Below are 21,828 nucleotides of genomic sequence, written 5' to 3'. Positions count from 1 at the left end.
CTGCAAGAAAGTGGGACATGTGTCGGTGAGCGTCCTGCAGGATGTTTGGGTGATGTACCGGTCATGGTTGAATAGCTGCTGGTGTGTGCGGCCTGTGAGTTGTGGGTGTGCGGCTTGCAATAGTGGTAATGTGTGAGGGTGAGGGGAAGCATCTGAGTGGAAGAGTACTGATTGAAAGAGTTTGTTGGTAGGTGGGTTATCGGGGGTGTAGTGTGTGGAGCAGTGGATGCGGCTAGTGGTGCAATTGGTAGGAGATGCCACTTTACAGTTGATCTTCACACATTTACAGACTGGGACATTGTATAATTGGTGACAATAGTGGAATATAGTCCCAACCAGAAAAGTGAGTTAACTGAAGGGTGAAAGGCCAGAGGCTGGGAAAACATGCTCTGAATTATATAACTGGAAGTTCCTGAGTGGAGTTGGACATTTCCCTCTGAGACTTGGAATGTTTACCTTTCTTAAATTGTTTAAATGAAAGCTTATGTATTAGAATTAATAGGACCAGCTAGTAAATGTTATTAAGGAACTGTTCCTTTCAGACCAGAAAAAAATAATTATAATCATCACTTCCTGAGATTAGGAACACTGCCGAACTGGTGACAATGGCAGGATAGAGATCCAGCTGAGCTCTAGTTACGAAGCAAAGGCCCCACATTTAGTCGCAGCTCTCATAATGAAAAATAATTAGCCAGCATGACACTGCTGTGCCACGTTCCCTCCACTAGTTGCTGAAATTGATTCCCCTTTTGCTCCTGTTAGCTATCCAATCTCTGAAGGCAGAGCTACAGAATGTACAGAAATGTTGCCTGCAGATATAGCTGAGCTGGATGCTTTTGGTGTCGAAGTGGCCACCTTGAACTCTTTGAGGAAACAATGGGGAGTGTGAGGGAATGAAAGTGCCTGTGCCGCCACTGATGCAGGCGTAAACACTGTCCGATAGCCTTCCCTCTGGTTAGTAGTGCCCACACACGGGATGTCACAATTCGCACTCCTGCTGTTGAGATTCATGTGGAGTCACAGCGCTCTGAGCAAGTGGTTGGACAGCTAGTTTGCACAGTTGAGGCAGCAGGCCTTGGTCATCCAGCAGTCATTAGGCTCCAGCAAGTATGGAATTTGTTGTGGCCAGGAAGCCTGTAGAGGTAGAGCCAGACTGACAGGAAAACCCCTTTGAAGGAGTGCCCCCAAAGGAGATAAACACATGGTGAAACTTCACATTGATATTGTTCCTTAAAATCTTGGTGGGCCTCTTACATATTGCACTTCCTTTATAGTCATCATGTATGATACAATGCATGCTGGTTCATGGAGAGCTAGATTTGCATGCATTGAGCAGGATGGTTAGCCTCTTAAGAGCAAACAGGACACAACAACATTGTGCCATCTAACAGGAATATTGTCTTCAATTGTTGAGAAATATCTGACAGCCATCAGTTCCAGCGAAGGATCATACCTTTTCTGTAAGCTGCAGGGCTGCTTCAGCGCTGCTAATGACAAGCAGAAGGGACAGTCATCATTGCTTTTAAAACATTTCAACAGTAACAGTATTGGAACTCAACTGGAGAATGTGGAAATTATCTACTGATGCTGCTGGCTTCCTGGCAGTAGCAACTCCTCCTCAGCAGTCACGTCCTCAGGTTCCTGCTTATTCTGTTCCCCACCCCCCTACCACCACCACCCATACTTTGGTATTCAGCATGCTAATGTTTCCCTGGACTACAATGTTATGGACCATACAGCACACTATTAACATCCGCACATCATCTCTGGAGTACAGTGTAATATACCCTTCTAAGTGATCCATGCAATGGGATAGTTGTTTCAAATCTCCAGCAAAATGCACAATGCATCCTGGTTTTTGGCACAGGCCTCAATGTAATGCCACTCAGCCTTATTGGTTTCACATTGAAAAGTGCCTTTTTTACATTGTTGGGTTTCTTTTACCCTTTTTACTCTAAATATTTTTGACTTCTATGTTTCAGACTACACTCATAGGTGAGTCGTAGTTTCCTATTTCCTCAAGAGTGATTTCACTTGTTTTAATATCTAGGTAAAATTGCGCAGCCTGCCCAGAAAACAAACAGAGAATTCTTTGACAGATTGTCTCATCTATTGGATCTATCTCATGCCTTCATGGGATCTTTCTCGTCTTCAGAAGGCAGCAGAATAGCACTACCCTAGATCTTGTTTTAGGCTCTAACTGCCAAATAACTTTTATTACAACAATGAAAAATGCAAATAGTAATGGCAGTAGAACATATATGTTAAACTTTGTTAGCTTAAATAGTAGAAAATAATAAATAATTCACAATTATTGTGCTAAACTATATTATAATTAATCTTCATATGTAGAAGTTAAGATTTTTTTTTCTGTTCTCATCAACTCTAGAAGTTGATTCTATCTATGGAACCTTGGTTAGACCACACTTGGAGTACTGTGAACAGTTCTGGTCTCCATATTTTAAAGAGGATATAGAGATACTGGAGAAGGTGCAAAAAAGATTTACGAGGATGATACTAGAATTGAGAGGTTATACCTATCAGGAAAAATTGAACAGGCTGGGGCTCCTTTCTCTAGAAAAAAGTCTGAGGGGTGACCTGAAGAGGTCTTTAAGATAATGAAAGGGTTTGATAGGGTAGACAGAGAGAACATGTTTCCACTTGCAGGGGAGACCAAAACTAGAGGCCATGGGCTTGATTTTAGCAGGCCTGCGGGTTCCCAGCGGGTGGTCCTCCGGGAGCGTGGAAAACGCGGACGGCTAATTGAGTGCGCCCCCCGCGCGATCGCGGGATAATTGATCACATTAAGCCGTGGTTCCGGGTTCTCCACTCCCCAGCTGCGTGCCGGCGGGCTGCGCATGCGCACTACCGTTTACGCGATGGAGGATCTCCACTTAAAGGGGCAGTCCCCCAAAGCCCCTCCTGCTGCAATCAAGAGGCAAAACAGGATGGCGCAACCCAGGGGCAAGGCTGCGCCACGCTTCTCCGACCTCGCGCTGCAGCTGCTGCTGGAGGGTGTGAGGAGGAGGAAGGACACGCTGTTCCCTGCGGACGGACGCAAGTGCCCTGGCTCCGCCACCAGGAAGGCATGGGCAGAGGTGGCGGTGGAGGTCAGCAGCAGGGCCAACACCCCCAGGACATGGGAGCAGTGCCGCAAGCGGTTCAATGACCTCACTAGGTCCGGCAAGGTGAGTACACCAACGCACCCTCCCACAACCCGTCCCCACCATCACGCCAAACAGATCACAACCCCTCCTGCAGAGCCACCACAGCGCTCCCGCAGCAATCCTCACAGCCACTCACTCACCATCCTCGCCGTGCCCGCAAGTACCCACCGTCCCTGTCCCCACCCGAACACTACCACACACCCCAATCCCCATGCAATGGGATGGGCATGTGGCACACGCATCCTCCCATCCATCTGCCCCACACTCAACCCACCCACACTGATGCTTGATGCGTCTCACTATGCAATATGCACTCACTCACGCATCTGTGTTTTGCCTTGACAGGAAAAGAGATGCAAGAACAACAGAGAAAGGGCCCGCACCGGAGGTGGCCCGCCGCACGTGGTCGATCTGACCGATGCAGAGATGGAGGCGCTCGACCTCGCCGGCACGCCACATTGCCTCTCTGTTGCGGATGGCGAGTCTGTCGCTGCGGAAACGGCCGATAAGGGAAAGCTGACACTGAACACTCATGATCGCGAGTGACCGTATCATCACCTGCCATCAGGCGCACCGTAACGTTTGTGCACATGCCTCATAGTGCCCTCTGTTCTCTTGCAGGGCTGTCTGCGAGCGCTGTGTGTGAGGAGGGCGATTCCTCAGAGGACATGCCGGTCTCTGAGGGTGCATCGTCACATCTGAGCCAACCATCCACCAGCGCAGAGACACGCACCTCGGTGGGTCCCCCTCGCCAACTAGTTGGGGTAGCACTTGGTGATTCACCGCGCACGAGTGAGCATGAGCAGACCCTGGTGGCAGGGGCAGCCGCGGAGGGTCTGCGACGGAGGGAGCACTCATCTCCAGGCTCTGCTCAGCCGGACCCAGATGCTGAACCCAGGGGGCCACCAGTCAAAAGGAGAGTCGTCGAGGGGCACCAGCTAATTGCTGAGGTACTGGGAGAGGTGCCGCGCGCATTGTCCACAATTGCGCAGGCGATGGAGGAGTCCAACTCCTGCATGTGGGCATTGGTGGCGCAGGCACAGGAGGGTACCGGCGACACAGTGTCGCGGGTAGGTGCGGGAGCGTCTGCGGTGGAGGAGAGGCTGGCCTCCCTCGAGCGTCACGCACAGCTCCACATCAAGTCCGTGCAGGCCCTGACAACGGCTGTACGGATTCAGGGTGAGCAACATTCCGACGCCATAAACAGGCTGACGGATACACTAGGGGTGGCCTTGCAAGGCCTCACACATGCCATCCAAACTGTCGTCCAGCAGGGTGGAAGGGGTGATGTGGGCCGAGGCCACGAGAGGGATGATGGTGACCGGGGACATGGAAGCAGGGACGCTTCTCAAGGTGCCCCCATGTCCCACCCGTTGCCCCTCTCTCAACCAGTACCCGCAATGGTGCCTCCTCTCCAGGTGGCCGAGTCTGCCCCTGCACAGGTGCAGGAGGAGCAGTCTGTGGAGGTGCCCTCACGGGCACAGAAACTCAGGGGCCGTCCGCCAAAAGCATCTACCCGGTCAGGGCGAGAACAGGAGCAACCTGCCACTACCTCTGCTGGAGCCACAGGGGTAGCACCACGTAGGGGTACCCGGAAAAGAAATCCAAAGGCGTTATAAGCACAAAGGGAATGCACCAGGGTGTCTATTAATTTGTACACTTTTTGTTTATAGTATTGCACCTTGTACATATTAAACACTATCGTTCTCACCACTCCTGCCACCTCTCGTCCATTCTTCCGCGGCCTGTGCAATAGGTGCGTTCCGTGCAGCCCATCATGATGGCGAACACCTGCTGCCGCCCATTGGGCACACTGCTGTGGGTGCAGGAGTACTGGCAACACTCTTCAGTGGAGGGGGCTGGTATGGCCCCTCGCATGTGCAGGTGAGGAGATGCGAACGCCTCGCACTGTCTGACTCTAGGAGAACCGTTGACATATGAGTGCCTCCCTGGCCCGGCGAGCATCCCGGTGAGTCGTGGTTCGGCGCATGGGTCGTCCATCATCCTGTGACGCGTCCCCCTCCTCCACCGCAACCTCCTCCTCCACCTCCACCTCCTCATCCTCATCGCCGTCCTCAATGTGGGTGGCGGGTGTGGATGGGGCCTCCTCCAGCGGCACCCCTCTCTGTTGGGCCATGTTGTGCAGGGCACAGCAGACAACTATGATTCGTCCCACTCTGAATGGTGTGTATTGGAGCGCTCCCCCAGAACGATCAAGGCACCTGAAGCGCATCTTGAGCGGCCCTATGGTCTGCTCAATTGTAGACCTGGTAGCAGTGTGGCTGTCATTGTACCGACGCTCCGGCTCGGTGATGGGGTTCCTCAGAGGCGTCATGAGCCACGTGTGTCAGGGATACCCCTTGTCGCCGAGGAGCCAGCCGTTGCCGGCGTTGGGTGCGTGGAAGATTGGCAGGACGGTGGACTCCCTGAGGACGAAGGCATCGTGGCAGCTGCCGGGGTATCTGGCGCACACGTGTAGGAATCTCTGGCGGTGGTCACAGATGAGCTGCGCGTTCATGGAGTGATACCCCTTCCTGTTGATGAACAGCCCTGGCTCATGCGGAGGTGCCCGTATTGCGATGTGGGTGCAGTCGATTACACCCTGTACCCGTGGGAAGCCAGCCATGGCATGGAATCCAACCGCCCTCTCCATCTGGCTGCGCTCGTCCATGGCGAAGTTGATGTAGTGCGAGGCCCTGCGGAACAACCCATCGGAGACCTGCCTTATGCACTTGTGTGCAGACGACTGACAGACCCCGGTGATGTCCCCGGTGGCACCCTGGAAGGATCCGGATGCGAAGAAGTTGAGGGCAGTGGTGACTTTGACGGCGACAGGTAAGAAGATGCTGCTTGGTCCATCCGGGAGCAGCTCGTCGTTAAGGAGGCTGCAGATGTCGGCGACTACCTGGCGATTGACTCTGAGCCGCCTTATGCACTGCTCCTCGGAGAGGTCCATGAAGCTGAGCCTCGGTCTGTAGACCCTGTGCGGAGGGTAGTGCCTCCTGCGATGCATCTCTCTCTGCGGTTGCCCTCCCTCCTGCTGTGCAGGTGGGTGTGCCACAGCACCGTGTTGGGGGGCTCCACGTCTCCGAGGCGGACGGCGTGGACTGCGAGGCTGCTGGGGCTGGTCATGCTGTTCGTCCTCCGAGGATGTCAATGCACCACCTATCTGGCAGGTGTTGGTCTGAGGGGTTGTGCAGGGTAGGTGGGTGTTTCCTCGCACTGGGGCTGCGGTTTCACGTCGGTGTTTCCTCTGGCTTGGAGGGGGGTGGTGGAGGGCAGGGGTTGCCCTATGTGACGGAGTGGCCTCCTGCGTGGGTGAGGGCTTTCCCCCCCCCTGTGGAGTGCACCTTGGCAGCTGCCACAGGCTGCTGGCTGCAGCACGTCCAGTTGGAGTGAGAATGTTTCCCCCAGTGTGTGAAACAGTCTCGATTGAAGGTAAAATCCCACACTTCCTATTAAGACAGCTGAATCAGGTCATTTAATGACCTCAACAAGCAAGGTAAATACACTCAAGTGGCATCCCGCTGGCTTTAATTGCCTGCGGGATTCCCACCAGCGGGGCCTGCGCACGCAGCCCCGCACGTCAGCGCGGCACCCGGAAGTGGCCGGGATCGAGGCGCGATCCGGTGACGCACCTGGATATCGGGATTTTCGACGCCCCCCCGCCGGGAACGCACCCGGAACCCGCCGGTAAAATCGAGCCCCATATATCAAAGACATAATTAATAAATCCAATAAGGAACTCGGGAAAAACTTCTTTACCAAGAGAGCGGTTAGAATTTGGAACCCATTGCCAAAAGGAGTGGTTGCGGCGACTAGCATAGATGCATTTAAGGGGAAGTTAAATAAACAAATGAGGGAGAAAGGAATAGAAGGATATGTTGATAGGGTTAGATGAAGTAGGGAGGGAGGAAGCTCACATGGAGCATAAACATTGGCATGGATCTGTTGGGCCAAATGGCCTGTTTCTGTGCTGCACATTCTGTGTAATTCTATGTAAAGTTAAATGGTTAAATTAACTCTCTTTGAAAGTTCCAGATTCTCATATTTGAATAAATTACACAGATTGATTGCATTTGTCCCTTGGACACTTGTCTTTTAGACAAATAAACAAATTATTGCAATATTGTAATAAAATGAGCTTGAACATTCTTCGGTAGGTGAATATGGTTTTTAACCCCTTATGTATTGTGACAAAGTTAAACACTTCATTTTCGTCATAACATTATCTGGCAAAGTTGAAGTCAAAAGCAGGAATCCCCCAAGAGCCATCCATCTAGTCTCCATGGATAAGATCTTGAATAATGGACGATCACAGGACACAAGAGTCACGGCAGGAAGGAAACCTGCCGTCCTTACCCGGTCTGGCCGATGTGTGACTCCAGACCCACAGCAATGTGGTTGATTCTTAATTGCGCTCCGAAATGGCCTAGCAAGCCACTCAGTTGCAAAATCTCGCTAAAAAAATGTCATAATAAGAATAAAACCAGACGGACCACCCGGCATCGGACCACTAGACACCGGACACAACAAAGGCAAACCAAGCCCAGTCAACCCTGCAAAGTCCTCCTCACTAACATCTGGGGACTTGTGCCAAAATTGGGAGAACTGTCCCACAGACTAGTCAAACAAATGCCTGACATAGCCATACTCACAGAATCACACCTTTCAGCCAACGTCAGACTCTTCCATCACCATCCCTGGGTATGTCCTGTCCCACCGGCAGGACAGACCCACCAGAGGTGGCGGTACAGTGATATACAGTCAGGAGGGAGTGGCCCTGGGAGTCCTGAACATTGACTCCGGACCCTATGAAATCTCATGGCATCAGGTCAAACATGGGCAAGGAAACCTCCTGCTGATTACCACCTACCGCCCTCCCTCAGCTGATGAATCAGTCCTCCTCCATGTTGAGTACCAGTTGGAGGAAGCACTGAGGGTAGCAAGGGCACAGAATGTACCCTGGGTGGGGGACTTCAATGTCCATCACCAAGAGTGGCTCGGTAGCACCACAACTGACCGAGCTGGCCGAATCCTGAAGGACATAGCTGCCAGACTGGGCCTGCGGCAGGTGGTGAGCGAACCAACACGAGGGAAAATCCTACTTGACCTCATCCTCACCAATCTACCTGTCGCAGATGCATCTGTCCATGACAGCATTGGTAGGAGTGACCACTGCACAGTCCTCGTGGAGACGAAGTCCCATCTTCGCACTGAGGACACCATTCAACGTGTTGTGTGGCACCATCACCGTGCGAAATGGGATAGATTCAGAACAGATCTAGCAGCTCAAAACTGGCATCCATGAGGCGCTGTGGGCCATCAGCAGCAGCAGAATTGTATTCCAGCACAATCTGTAACCTAATGGCCCAGCATATTCCTCATTCTATCATTACCAACAAGCCAGGGGATCAACCCTAGTTCAACGAGGAGTGTAGAAGAGCATGCCAGGAGCAGCACCAGGCGTACCTAAAAATGAGGTGCCAACCTGGTGAAGCTACAACTCAGGACTACATGCATGCTAAACAGCAGAAACAACATGCTATAGACAGAGTTAAGCGATTCCACAACCAACGGATCAGATCAAAGCTCTGCAGTCCTGCCACATCCAGTCGTGAATGGTGTTGGACAATTAAACAATTAAAGGGAGGAGGAGGCTCTGTAAACATCCCCATCCTCAATGATGGCGGAGTCCAGCACGTGAGTGCAAAAGACAAGGCTGAAGCGTTTGCAACCATCTTCAGCCAGAAGTGCTGAGTGGATGATCCATCTCGGCCTCCTCCCAATATCCCCACCATCACAGAAGCCAGTCTTCAGCCAATTCGATTCACTCCACATGATATCAAGAAATGGCTGAGTACACTGGATGCAGCAAAGGCTACGGGCTCCAACAACATCCGGGCTGTAGTGCTGAAGACTTGTGCTCCAGAACTAGCCGCGCCTCTATCCAAACTGTTCCAGTGCAGCTACAACACTGGCATCTACCCGACAATGTGGAAAATTGCCCAGGTATGTCCTGTCCACAAATAGCAGGACAAATCCAATCCGGCCAATTACCGCCCCATCAGTCTACTCTCAATCATCAGCAAAGTGATGGAAGCTGTCATCGACAGTGCTATCAAGCGGCACTTACTCACCAATAACCTGCTCACCGATGCTCAGTTTGGGTTCCGCCAGGAACACTCGGCTCCAGACCTCATTACAGCCTTGGAACAAACATGGACAAAACAGCTGAATTCCAGAGGTGAGGTGAGAGTGACTGCCCTTGACATCAAGGCAGCATTTGACCGAGTGTGGCACCAAGGAGCCCAAGTAAAATTGAAGTCAATGGGAATCAGGGGGAAAACTCTCCAGTGGCTGGAGTCATACCTAGCACAAAGGAAGATGGTAGTGGTTGTTGGAGGCCAATCATCTCAGCCCCAGGACATTGCTGCAGGAGTTCCTCAGGGCAGTGTCCTAGGCCCAACCATCTTCAGCTGCTTCATCAATGACCTTCCCTCCATCATAACGTCAGAAATGGGGATGTTCGCTGATGATTGCACAGTGTTCAGTTCCATTCGCAACCCCTCAGATAATGAAGCAGTCTGTGCCCGCATGCAGCAAGACCTGGACAACAACCAGGCTTGGGCTGATAAGCGGCAAGTAAGTCCCCTTGACATTCAACGGCATTACCATTGCCGAATCCCCCACCATCAACATCCTGGGGGTCACCATTGACCAGAAACTTAACTGGACCAGCCATATAAATACTGTGGCTACAAGAGCAGGTCAGAGGCTGGGTATTCTGTGGTGAGTGACTCACCTCCTGACTCCCCAAAGCCTTTCCACCGTCTACAAGGCACAAGTCAGGAGTGTGATGGAATACTCTCCACTTGCCTGGATGAGTGCAGCTCCAACAACACTCAAGAAGCTCAACACCATCCAGGACAAAGCAGCCCGCTTGATTGGCACCCCATCCACCACCCTAAACATTCACTCCCTTCACCACCGGCGCACAGTGGCTGCAGTGTGTACCATCCACAGGATGAATTGCAGCAACTCACCAAGGCTTCTTCGACAGCATCTCCCAAACCCGCGACCTCTACCACCTAGAAGGATAAGGGCAGCAGTCACATGGGAACAACACCACCTGCACCTTCCCCTCCAAGTCACATACCATCCCGACTTGGAAATATATCGCCGTTCCTTCATCGTCGCTGGATCAAAATCCTGGAACTCCCGAACAGCACTGTGGGAGAACCTTCACCATATGGACTGCAGCTGTTCAAGAAGGCGGCTCACCACCACCTTCTCAAGGGCAATTAGGGATGGGCAATAAATGCTGGCCTCGCCAGCGATGCCCACATCTCATGAACGAATAAAAAAAAAGCTCCCAGAATACCTGGCATTAATGTGGCGGATGCTCGGGTTAACAGCACACAGTAGTTGCATATTGTGGCGATGCCGGTGATGGACTGGGGTTGACAATTGTAAACAATTTTACAACACCAAGTTATAGTCCAGCAATTTTATTTTAAATTCACAAGCTTTCGGAGGCTACCTCCTTCCTCAGGTGAACGATGTGGAAAAATGCAGTCCATATGGTGAAGGTTCTCCCACAGTGCTGTTAGGGAGTTCCACATCGTTCACCTGAGGAAGGAGGTAGCCTCCAAAAGCTTGTGAATTTAAAATAAAATTGCTGGACTATAACTTGGTGTTGTAAAATTGTTTACAATAGTTGCATATTGACTGAGTATTTTTTTTATTTCTGTAGGACACAGTTTAGCCTAACGGAGCTGAATGGGAATACCGCATCCTAAAAGAAAATATCATAAAGCACTGAATGTTTTGAACTGCTGTTCAGTGCCAAAGTGCAAATATTAGGTGCATGCCTTAGCAGAGCCTTGATGAGATTCTGAATGCATCAGTGCACCAAAGAATTGCTCACTCCCGTCAAATCACCCAATGCAGCTTGGAACCGCTTTGAAGCATAAAAATTCAGGACTATGGTCATTTTATGAGCCACAAACTGAGCTGTGATCTCTGCACCTCAGATTCCAGGAAGTGGCACAACTCAGTGAAAATCTTGAGTTAGCTGTGGATAGTTGGTCCTGAGGCACCAAATATATTTCTTAGGTTGTCAGGGTTCAAAGCAATCCAGATCGCCTTTCAGCCCATTTCCTTCGATGCCCATGTAATAAATACAAACAAATATTTGTAATGTTACTCATTCTGTAATATGCGGAGCATTTACTGCAGCGTTATTATTTTAACTCCAGTTCAAAGTGAGAGTAGACAATGACTGGAATAGTTTAGAGAGCAGAGAGCAGCGCTAGAAGTGATTGTTCAACCAATAGCCCTTAATTGGCCTTAATAAGTATGCTGCAAAGAATAAAAATTCCTCCTAAGATTTTGCTCTGATTTGAAGCCAACAGAGAATTGTGTACAGCACCACGAACATTTCAATGTTCTCCAGCAGGTTTAATCGAAGCGACACTGGTCACTAAACTGAAATCAGAGCAAAGAATATGGCTCCAGGTAACACGCATTACAATAATCTCACTGGGTTCAATATATTGCTGCTGATGTAGAAGTATCATAGAATCGTATGGCACAGAAGGAGGCCATTCGACCCATCGTGCCTTTGCTGATTCTTTGAAAGAGCTATCCAATTAGTCCCACTCCCCTTCTCTTACCCTGTCGCCCTGCAATGCTCTTTAACCAGTTCAAAAATAAAAAAGACAAAACATGAATTTTTTTCAAAAGAAATGTCACATACATGTATTGAATGTATTTTTTTTGGCCATTTTATAAGTAACTGCCAACTGCAACCCTTTAATCTGATCTTTCACCATAAAACATCAGTTTTGCCATCCACAAACTATTCTGTATTTATTTAGAGATACTTCAAAAGGGACATATGAACTCAACTGTGAACACAATTTCTGGTAACATATAGTTTTTGTTGGCTATCTTTTGTACAGGTATTTTAAATGGTCAGTCTGCACACAATTACATTGCCACAATCTAAAGAAGAAACCAGAGAGATTATGCCCTCATCTTCAAAAACTGGATGATCTATGTCCAGATTCTGGCACCAGCAGGATAACAAAATTAGGCAAAAGCAGAAACAGTTCATAATGGCCACAGTTTATATTAATTTGTTTATTGTAAAGCTAGCATTCCCTCTTAATTTCCATTTCTTAAAATTACATTTTTTTTCAGTACAGGTCTAACAGTACAGAACTTGTTTGCCTAAACAGTAAAACATATATGTCATACTTTTATGTCACATGAAGAACTTAATTCCATCTACTGAAAGTATTAAAGTAAAATGTTTGTCAAAGGCGGTGTATTTGGTATTTGCGCTCAATCTTATTGAAAATATAATCAAATTTAAGTGTAATTTTGCATGTGTCCTGTTAATTTAAAATTGAGTATTCTCACACAATGTGATCCAGCATTTTATTTAAGGTACCTGAGTAAATGTTTTCAGAGTGGGGACAGAAGGATCCTTTTTCATACTCTTTGTACTGTCAGTGAAAATTATCTTGCCTGCATCATACATTCTGCAATGGAAAAGCAAGTCAACAACATAGAAAAACCCGCAAAAATATATTCTTTATAAACTAGTGTGTTTTCTTAAAACTATATATTACATACATAGGGGTGCCATTTGTCTAATTTTCAATCAGACAGTCTGGTTTTTGGATTAGCTGTCCAGAAATTTCTAAAATGTAAATCCGACACAAAAGTCTGATTTTTACAATGAGTCTATTTTTCCACTTTTTTGTCATGTGATATGGAGACGTTATTAAGGTTTACAAGGAATTTTTACCATTGGCACAGCAATGCAAAATTTCGAATTCAAGGCATAATCCCACTGTGGCCTGCTCCTGTCCCAACCTGTCACCAGATATGAACTTGGCAAAAGGTAGCAAAACTATATATAATGCTTTTGACATCTTATTTTTCAGATTTATACTCATACTATTCCCAACACAATTCAAGGGGCTGTTTTGGCAAGAAAATAAATAAAGTGGATGCCTGTATGGATAAGGTCAGATGGGAAGTCCTAGTGTGATTCATAAATACTTTGGCACAAATTGTGGACATGGAAAATATCTGAAAGTTTTATGAAAAGCCCTTGGGGTCTGATTTTCAGTAAGTAGACACTAACCTAGAATTGATACCATTATAAATGCAGTATTCTGCATTGACTGATCACTGGATAAACATCATTGTGAAGTATTGGATTCTATTGAACTCAAAAGTCGTGGCCATAGGGATGTGAGAATAGAGGAACTCATATTAGTAGATATATTTAAATACCTGGAGGTATTTTACAGATGATAAAACTCTTGAAGATGAAGTGCTGGTGCTTGATATTTGAATATATCTACCAATAGGAGTTCCTCCAGTCTCAGCAAGACCTCTACGTTATTGTAACTTAAAGAAACATCTGACAGTTCAACTCAGTAACAAAAGTGAGCCGAACCACAAAGACATTAGAAATAGAAGTTGGACGGCAGGCCATAGATCAATGCTGGATTATCTTTACCACTTGTAGATGCTTGAACGATGTGACTCAGAGAAGTGAAGAAATAAAGAGAAAGTATATAATAACTAAATCCCCAAAAAAACATTGAACACCATACCTCTGGTTTGTTGGGAAGAAACAGGGTTTAGTGATTATGTACATCAGTTCATTCTCTGGGGACTCTGTATCTGTGAAGTGCAGATGATTCTTAGTAATGTGGCTAATTTCTGTTTCTTTTACCACCAAATAACGTGTGGTACCATCAACTTCCTTTGGCAATTGGTCCTTCACCGGGGTTATATGAATCATTGCTATCTGAAAAAGAAGACAAAATGGCTGTGAAGGACCGATACTGCTACATGGCAAACGATAATAAAAATCCATAGGTGTGTCAAAAGACACAGACAACTGATAGATAAACTGAAGAATTAGTTCTACAAGGCTACTAAAAAGAAAGTATCCATTGTTTCATCCTACTTAAGTGTGATCTTGACGAATCTGATTTAAATCATATCCTTTCAAACCCATTCAAAAAAACTCCTTTCTTCTCTGCAGTTACATCGTAGCAGCCTTTAGGATAGGGTGTCAGACTCAATTGTGTAAACTGAAATCTGGGGCAAAGAATAGATCCACAAAGTAGGAGAAGCTCCTGATATAGGCCTAAAAAGTGATCGCCTTTTCAGCTGCATTCCAGGGAGACCAAGAGGAATTAGGGAAACGAAGAAAGGAAGTTCAAAGGCTCAAAACAAATACAGGCTACCTTAACTCAGTTTGAAAGACTGTTAATAATATGTCCTGACCAAGGGTGTGTAGATATATTATACGAGACAAAGATCAATAGGGCACCATTTTCACAAATTTCAATTTCTTCCAGTCAAAACTACAGTCATTTGAAACAATGGATAATATTTTGTTTAAAATTCACAAGGATTAGTGGCCACAGAGAGAAGAAATGATGCAATTTTATCCTATAAAAAGTTTTGCATAGTTAGTTGTAAAAATAGAAAATTCTAGAAATATACAGGAGGTCAATCAGCATTTGCAAGAGGTTAAAGTCATAATGATGATCTTAGTGGTTGACATTTGTAATGGGAAAGTAGCAGCTAAATTCATGCAACATTTTAATGACAAGGTGCAGCTTTTCTTTAGTGAACTGTATGAACTTGGTCAAAATTATTTCCTTTGAGATTCTAGGATTGCAATTTAATGTGATTCTAAGTGCCTTGTTTTGCAATGCATTTATCTTAGTTCCAACCCACTCGTTGCCATACTGCAAGAAGGTCTTTTGAGCCCTTCCCTCCACAATAACCTCTTTGATCACAGTTTTCTTAGTGTCTATGTTAAACAATATTCCCTGGTAGCTGTCTGACAACAATATTCCCAAGTTCGCTATCTCTAGCAAAACCATTAAAGCATTCCAAATGAAGCATTTTTGTCTATAAAGTATTGTGGTATTGGCTTCTTTCTTTCTATCAGGTTAAAATCAGGTTCACTCATGGAAAATGGTCTAACTTGTTTTAATTCATCAGCTGCAGAATGTTGATTTGTCCAACCAAGTGTCCAAGGGAGGACCAAGCCATTCAGTTCAAATACAAGGATCTAGTATGTTTTATTTGTATATACGTTTGATTGACAGCTCTTTTGGAGTGTGAGACACGTTTTTAAATTTAAATTTTTAAGGAAGTATTTCTCAGCTTGCCTTGTTAAAATCTAAAGCCATCGAAGAGATATAAATAGACCGGAAAAAGACTCCATGACAGTCAACAACAAGCCATGAAAAGGTTAATATTCAAGAACCTTGGAGGTAATTTTTAGCTTTGCCACCTAGGTGGTAACCTGACGGAGCGGATTGTCCGCTCGTTATGGACCCGTCCAATTTTCATTCCATTGAAATCAATGGAACGACAATCAGGTGAGTTCTACAACGGCCAGATTACTGCCCAGGCGGCAAAGTTGAAAATTCCCCCCTTTGTGTCCAGTCCAGTTTACACGGTAGTGTAGCAAAGCCATCATGACTTATTTTTTATCTTACAAGGGATAGTTAAGACTGCATTTACTATAAGTCTACACTGCATCATTGCTTCTTTCATCTAACCTTTTACTGTTGAGCAAATATGTTTTGCAGATTTAAGCCTAACACAGTCCAGTGAAATCTTTATTCAACTGCCTTCCAAAATCAAGGAAGATCAAGTGAAGGCAAGTGATATAACTGGGAAGTTGAAATAAAGTGAATAGGGTTTTCTGTTTGACCCTTGAGCACACAACAATTACCTAAACACTGGGTAGGCAAAAGCACACTCTGGGTCATAGGGAGCAAAGGCTCACAATGGCAGTGGTCTGAGTTAGTGAACCTGAGAAAATATCTTGAGTAAAAACATTAAAAAAAACAAGAATGTTACAATTTCTCTAGAGATAGCAACAGATGAAGTCTTCCCACTATGTTCATGACACATAGAAATCAATACTGTGACACTCCACTCCCGGTGTAGAGCCTTGCTCAACGGGAGCACAAGCCACAGAATCAGTCCTATGATGTTAACTAACTTATCTATGACCTGCACTCCTGTTGACTAAACCTCTGCACTGGGACCAGAGCCTTGCAGAATTGGCCATATATTGACTAGAGGAAATCTTCTCTTGTGACCCAGCTGTCCTCAATACTTGTATAATATCCTGTAACTACACATCATGACTCAAGAAAGCAAATATCATTCATGCCTTATGCTTGTTTTAGGCTCACCTATTAATGACTAATACAAACAACCCACCCTGATATTTGCTGGATCACAAATCCTTGAACTGATCAATGCAGAAAGTGATGGGTTTTGGCCCTTCATACCAGCATTAAATACAATGCAACATGCATTCTAAACTTAATGTCAAAAAATTAAAGTTGTAAACAACAACAATTTGCATTTATATAGCACCTTTAACATAGTAAAATGTCCCAAGGCGCTTCACAGGAGCATTATCAAACAAAATTTGACACCGAGCCACATAAGGAGATATTAGGATAGGTGACCAAAAACTTGGTCAAAGAGGTAGGTTTTAAGGAGCGACTTAAAGGAGGAGAGAGAGGTAGAGAGGCGGAGAGGTTTAGGGAGGGAAATCCAGAGCTTAGGGCCTAGGCAGCTGAAGACATGGCTGCCAATGGTGGAGCGATTAAAATCGGATATGCGGAAGAGGCCAGAATTAGAGAAACGCAGAGATGTCAGAGGGTTGTCGGGCTGAAGGAGGTTACAGAGACAGGGAGGGGCGAGGCCATGGAGGGGTTTGAAAACAAGGATGAGAATTTTAAAATCAAGGCATTGCCGGACCAGGAGCCAATGTAGGACAGCGAGCACAGGGGTGATTGGTGAACGGGACTTGGTGTGAGTTAGGATGCGGGTAGCAGAGTTTTGGATAAGCTCAAGTTTATGGAGGGTGGAAGATGGGACGCCAGCCAGGAGAGCTTTGGGATGGTCAAGTCTAGAAGTAACAAAGACAAAGATGAGGGTTTCAGCAGCAGATGAGCTGGAACAGTGGCGGAGACGGGTGATATTACGGAGGTGGAAGTAGGTGGCCTTGGTGATGGAGTGGATATGTGGTCAGAAGCTCATCTCGGGGTCAAATAGGATGCCAAGGTTGTGAATGGTTGGGTTTAGCCTCAGACAATGGCTTGGGAGAGGGATGGAGTTGGTGGCTCGGGAACGGAGTTTGTGGCAGGGACCAAAGACAATGGCTTCGGCTTTCTTAATATTTGGATGGAGGAAGTTTCTGCTCATCCAGTAGGCAAATCAGAGACAGTGGAGGGTTTGAAAGAGATGTTGGTGAGGTAGAGCTGGGTGTCGTCAGCATACATGTGGAACCTGACGTGTTTTCGGATGATGTCGCTGAGGGGCAGCATGTAGATGAGAAATAGGAAGGGGCCAAGGATAGATCCTTGGGAGACTCCAGAGGTAATGGTCTGGGAACGGGAAAAGAAGCCATTGCAGGTGATCCTTTGGCTACGACTGGATAGATAAGAATGGAACCAGGCGAGCGCAGTCCCACCCAGCTGGACAATGGAGGTGAGGCATTGGAGGAGGATGGTGTGGTCAACCATGTCACAGGTCGAGAAGGATGAGGAGGGATAGTTTACCACGGTCACAGTCACAAAGGTTGATGCACAGTACAACATTTACTGTAAATAATCCTAGAATGGTTTTGCTTAAAATTTATATTTTTGCGGGTTACCTTAAAATTCACCTAAATATGACTTGGTGCCAACAATTGCTGCTACAATATTGTTCGTCCTTTGTACTTTTTTTAGCCCTATATCTGGAATGAGGAAGAGAGATATCCTATGACATTCTACGACATAAAAAATCCTACAGCTTGAAGCCTTTTGAAAAATAAGGTCAAGTAAATGAGTAACAGCTTGCCTGGGGGTCAGAAAGGTTGGGAGGCTCATGGCTATCAGATAGAATGAACTCAAATGAATCCTCAAAGATCTCGCCTCCAAAATGATGATAATAAATCAGACCATGGAATAAATCCCGCTGCAGAAAGCTAGTCACAGGATGATCTGTGGAGACAAACAAAATGAAACTGTAAAAGACAGATTATTTCCTGCATAAAAATAACAGGTACAAAAATGTTATATGGACTTATGCACATAAACGTGTTCAGTGTGTAAGTACTTTTTATTTTATATCACTTTAGGCTTTTCTGGCCAGACGTGGTAGCCAGATGGAGATAGTTACTAGAAATATTTGCCAGTAGGAATAAACCTCTTTTGACTCAAATGAACAGCACAGAATGAAAATAAAAAATGACAGTCCGGCTTTCTCCCTTCCAATATTTATTTCATGCATTTAGTCTGAGGAGCTGCAGAATAATTCTGAAATTACATCTCTGTTGGATCTAATCTCTCGTTCCATTGGTATAGGAGCCCACTATTCTAAAAATGAGCAACTTCTACATAAAATACCAGAAAAGAAACATATAAGGGTAGATTTTACAAGTTTGTACTCCTGGCATGGAGATTCAGGCACTGGGAACACATATGACAAATTTTTGGCCCAGTAGTCAGTGGCCCCTGCAGGATTTTCTATGCATGTAGTTGGAAAATCCTGCAGGGTCGATTGATCTCCTCATCTGACCTGCTGATATGCACGCAGGGAACATGGGTTCATAAAATGTAACCTAGATAATAAGTCAAATTTATTTTTAAAGGTAAGTGTATGAGGCATCTGGGGCATGATTTTTACCTGGACCCGGGAAGAGAGCGGGTGGGTAGATTTTCACGTGGGAAACCCGGAAGTGAAGCCAGCGTGTCGGAATCTGCGATTGCAACTCAATTGAAGCCAATTATTTTTGCTTCCAGGTTTTGCGTCTCCAAGCTGCGCAGCGGGCGTAATGTTCACCTGCATGACACGATCTGAAGTTCACTATTTAAAGGGCCAATGCAAAAATGGATTTTGGAGGAGAAAGGAGGAAATAAAGCTGTGGATTCAACAAGAGCAAAGGCAGCACCCAGATTCTCAGATGCTTCACTTGAAGTACTGCTGGGTGTAGTGAGAACCAGGAAGGAGCTAATTTACCCAAGTGATGGGAGGAAGAAACCTGGTTCTGCCACCAAGGTGGCGTGGCTGGAGGTGGCTGAAGAGGTGAGCAGCAGCAGGACGGTGCCCAGGTCTTGGCTGTAATGCAGGAAGCAGTTTAATGACCTAACCAGGTCAGGAAAAGTGAGTAGAGTTGCTGATTCACCCACACCCTGTGGTGTATATTACCTCCCCTCTCACTATGTCTTGGCAAGCCTACTCCATCACATCACTCCTCACACCCACTTAAGTTTCAGCAGCAACCATCCTTCACTTTCTATGCACTTCTTCACCTCCCCATTTATGTGTCCGCCATTGCCACTCACCCCAATCCTGATGCAATGTGATGCATCTGTCTGATAGTCACCCTCTGATGCATCTGAGACAGATGCATCGGAGGGTGACTGATAGTCAGCTGTGGAGAGTCCACGTTGCAGGGCGCACTCCTCTCCAAGCTCTGCTCAGCTGGACACAGATGCTGAGCCCCGGGGGCCTTCGTTGAGAAGGAGAATGATAGAGGAACAGCTGCACCTTTGATAGTGGAAAACATGCCACGCACACTCTCCACAATAGCGAAGAGGATGGAGGAGTCCAACTCCAGCAATAGTGGATTGGTGATGCAGGTAAGTGTGGGAATGTTTGCAATGGAGAGAGTGGTCGCCTCCGTAGAGCGCAAAGCATGGCTCTCAAATGAGTCTATGTAGGCCATGACCACAGTGTGCAGGAGATGTTGTCGCCTTCAACAAGATGACAGATACCTTATCTGTGGCCTTACAATGCATCACAGATATGCACCAAGCTGCTGTCCAGCAGAATGGTGGGAACGATGTGGTGCTGGCCCAGGAGAGGAATGGTGACGAAAAGGGACATGGAAGTGGGAACTCCACTCAAAGCACTCCCATGTCTCACCCGTTGCCCCCATCCCCCCCAACCAGTACCCGAAATGCAGCCTCCTCTCCCAATGGTCGAGTCTGTCCCTACACAGATGCAGGTGCAGCAGTCTTTGGCAGAGCCCTCAGTGGCTCCAAAACCCAGAGGTCATAGGCCAAAAACATCTCAGCAGTCAGAGCAGGGATCTGAGCAGCCTGCCTCTACCTCTACTGAAGCCACAGGGGATGCACGATGTAGAAGTGGTAGGGAGTGTAAGTTCAAGCAATTGTAGTTCACCAAGAGTATGCACAAAGATATTTGAAGAAATGTTATGTTAAATTTCCTTTTTTTTATGTTGGCACGTTAAATGTATTGATTGACACCACTTCCACGCCTTGGCCATTATTGCGCCCTGTGTGTTAAGTAGCCCTTTCATTTCCTTCATGATGAATGCCAATACATGACGGTACCCATTGGGCAGATGTGAAATAGTTGTTTGCATGGTTGAAGGACTGTTTTGTGCAAAGAAGGGAGGTTGGTGGTGGTGGTTGTGCCAATTGGCCTGAGTATCTCAATTACTCTTTTTTATCGCTGTTATTAAGAGAACCTGTGAGAAATGATGGCATCCCTGGCAGCAATGTGCACAGCTGGTCTAGCGATGGGTGACCGATCATCATATTCCTCCTCCTCCTCCTCCTCATCCTCTTCTTCAATGTTGTCACCAACAGAGGATAATTGACGAGCGCCTTCATCATCCTCCACCTGTAAACCTCTCTGCTGCGATTTGTTGTGCAGGACGCAACCCACCACGATTATTCTAGAGACCCTCACTGGCAAGTACTGAAGGGCGCCTCCAGATCTATCAGGCATATGAAGCACATTTTCAACGTGCCGATGGCTTGCTCAATGACACACTTGGTGGTAATATGGCTCTGGTTGTATCACTCTTGTGCCTCGTTGGTGGGGTTCTTCACAGGTGTCATGATCCACATTTGCAGGGGGTATCCCTTGTCTCCAACGAGGCAGCCTTTAAGTCTGTCTCCAGTTTGGAAGAGGTCTGGATTGTTGGACTGGGGCAAAATGAACGCATCATGATAGCTGCCAAGGAATCTGGCGCACACCTGAATAAATCTTTTCTTGTGGTTGCATACCATCTGTGCAATGTCGGAGTGAAAGCCCATTCGGTTTATGAAGAGTCCTGGCTCATGTGTTGGTCCTCGGATTGCCACATGTGTGCAATTGATTGAGCCCTGCACCCATGGGAAGCCAGCCAGGGAGGCGAAACCCACTGCCCATTCATTCTGGCTGTTGTTGTTGCAGGGGAAGTTCACGTAATTGGACGCCCTGGAAAACATCCCATCCAACACCTGCCTTATACACTTATGTGCAGATGACTGACACACCCTGGCGATGTCACCAGTGGCCCCCTAGAAGATCCAGAGGCAAAACAATTGAGGGCAGTGGCTACTTTTACTGCGACGGGCAATGCATGGTCACCAGGTCCAGCAGGGAGCAGCTCTTGCTGAAGGAGGCTGCAGATGCCTGTGACCACCTGCTGACTCAAAGTGAGCCTGCGTAGGCACTGCTCCTCAGAGAGGTCCAGGAAGCTCAGCCTCAGCCTGCAGACCCTCTCACGAGGGTAGTGCCTCCTGCAACTTCGGCCCCTCTGTTGCTCCCCTCTCCACTGTACTCCATGTCCATGTTG

At 46.9% G+C, this 21,828-nt stretch overlaps 1 protein-coding gene across 2 annotated transcripts in view; it reads right to left on the bottom strand.

The window, feature by feature from the left end:
* Nucleotides 1–21,828, bottom strand: part of frem1b (Fras1 related extracellular matrix 1b) — a 150,645-nt gene that overhangs the window by 109,414 nt on the left and 19,403 nt on the right. Inside the window, exons 9-11 of one of the 2 annotated variants that reach the window (XM_067990288.1) lie at nucleotides 18,089–18,235; nucleotides 13,808–14,000; nucleotides 12,628–12,718 (exon numbers count right to left, since the gene is read on the bottom strand). In XM_067990288.1, coding sequence (XP_067846389.1) covers nucleotides 12,628–12,718; nucleotides 13,808–14,000; nucleotides 18,089–18,235 — 431 coding nt within the window. Of the gene's footprint in view, nucleotides 1–12,627; nucleotides 12,719–13,807; nucleotides 14,005–18,088; nucleotides 18,236–21,828 lie in introns of both variants that reach the window. The other variant, XM_067990287.1, reaches the window with a different exon arrangement.

The sequence above is a fragment of the Heptranchias perlo genome, chromosome 9 (assembly GCF_035084215.1).
Source record: "Heptranchias perlo isolate sHepPer1 chromosome 9, sHepPer1.hap1, whole genome shotgun sequence".
Taxonomy (NCBI): Eukaryota; Metazoa; Chordata; class Chondrichthyes; order Hexanchiformes; family Hexanchidae; genus Heptranchias; species Heptranchias perlo.
Note: the sequence above shows the minus strand (reverse complement) of the source record. Positions and strands in the feature narration are given on the sequence as shown.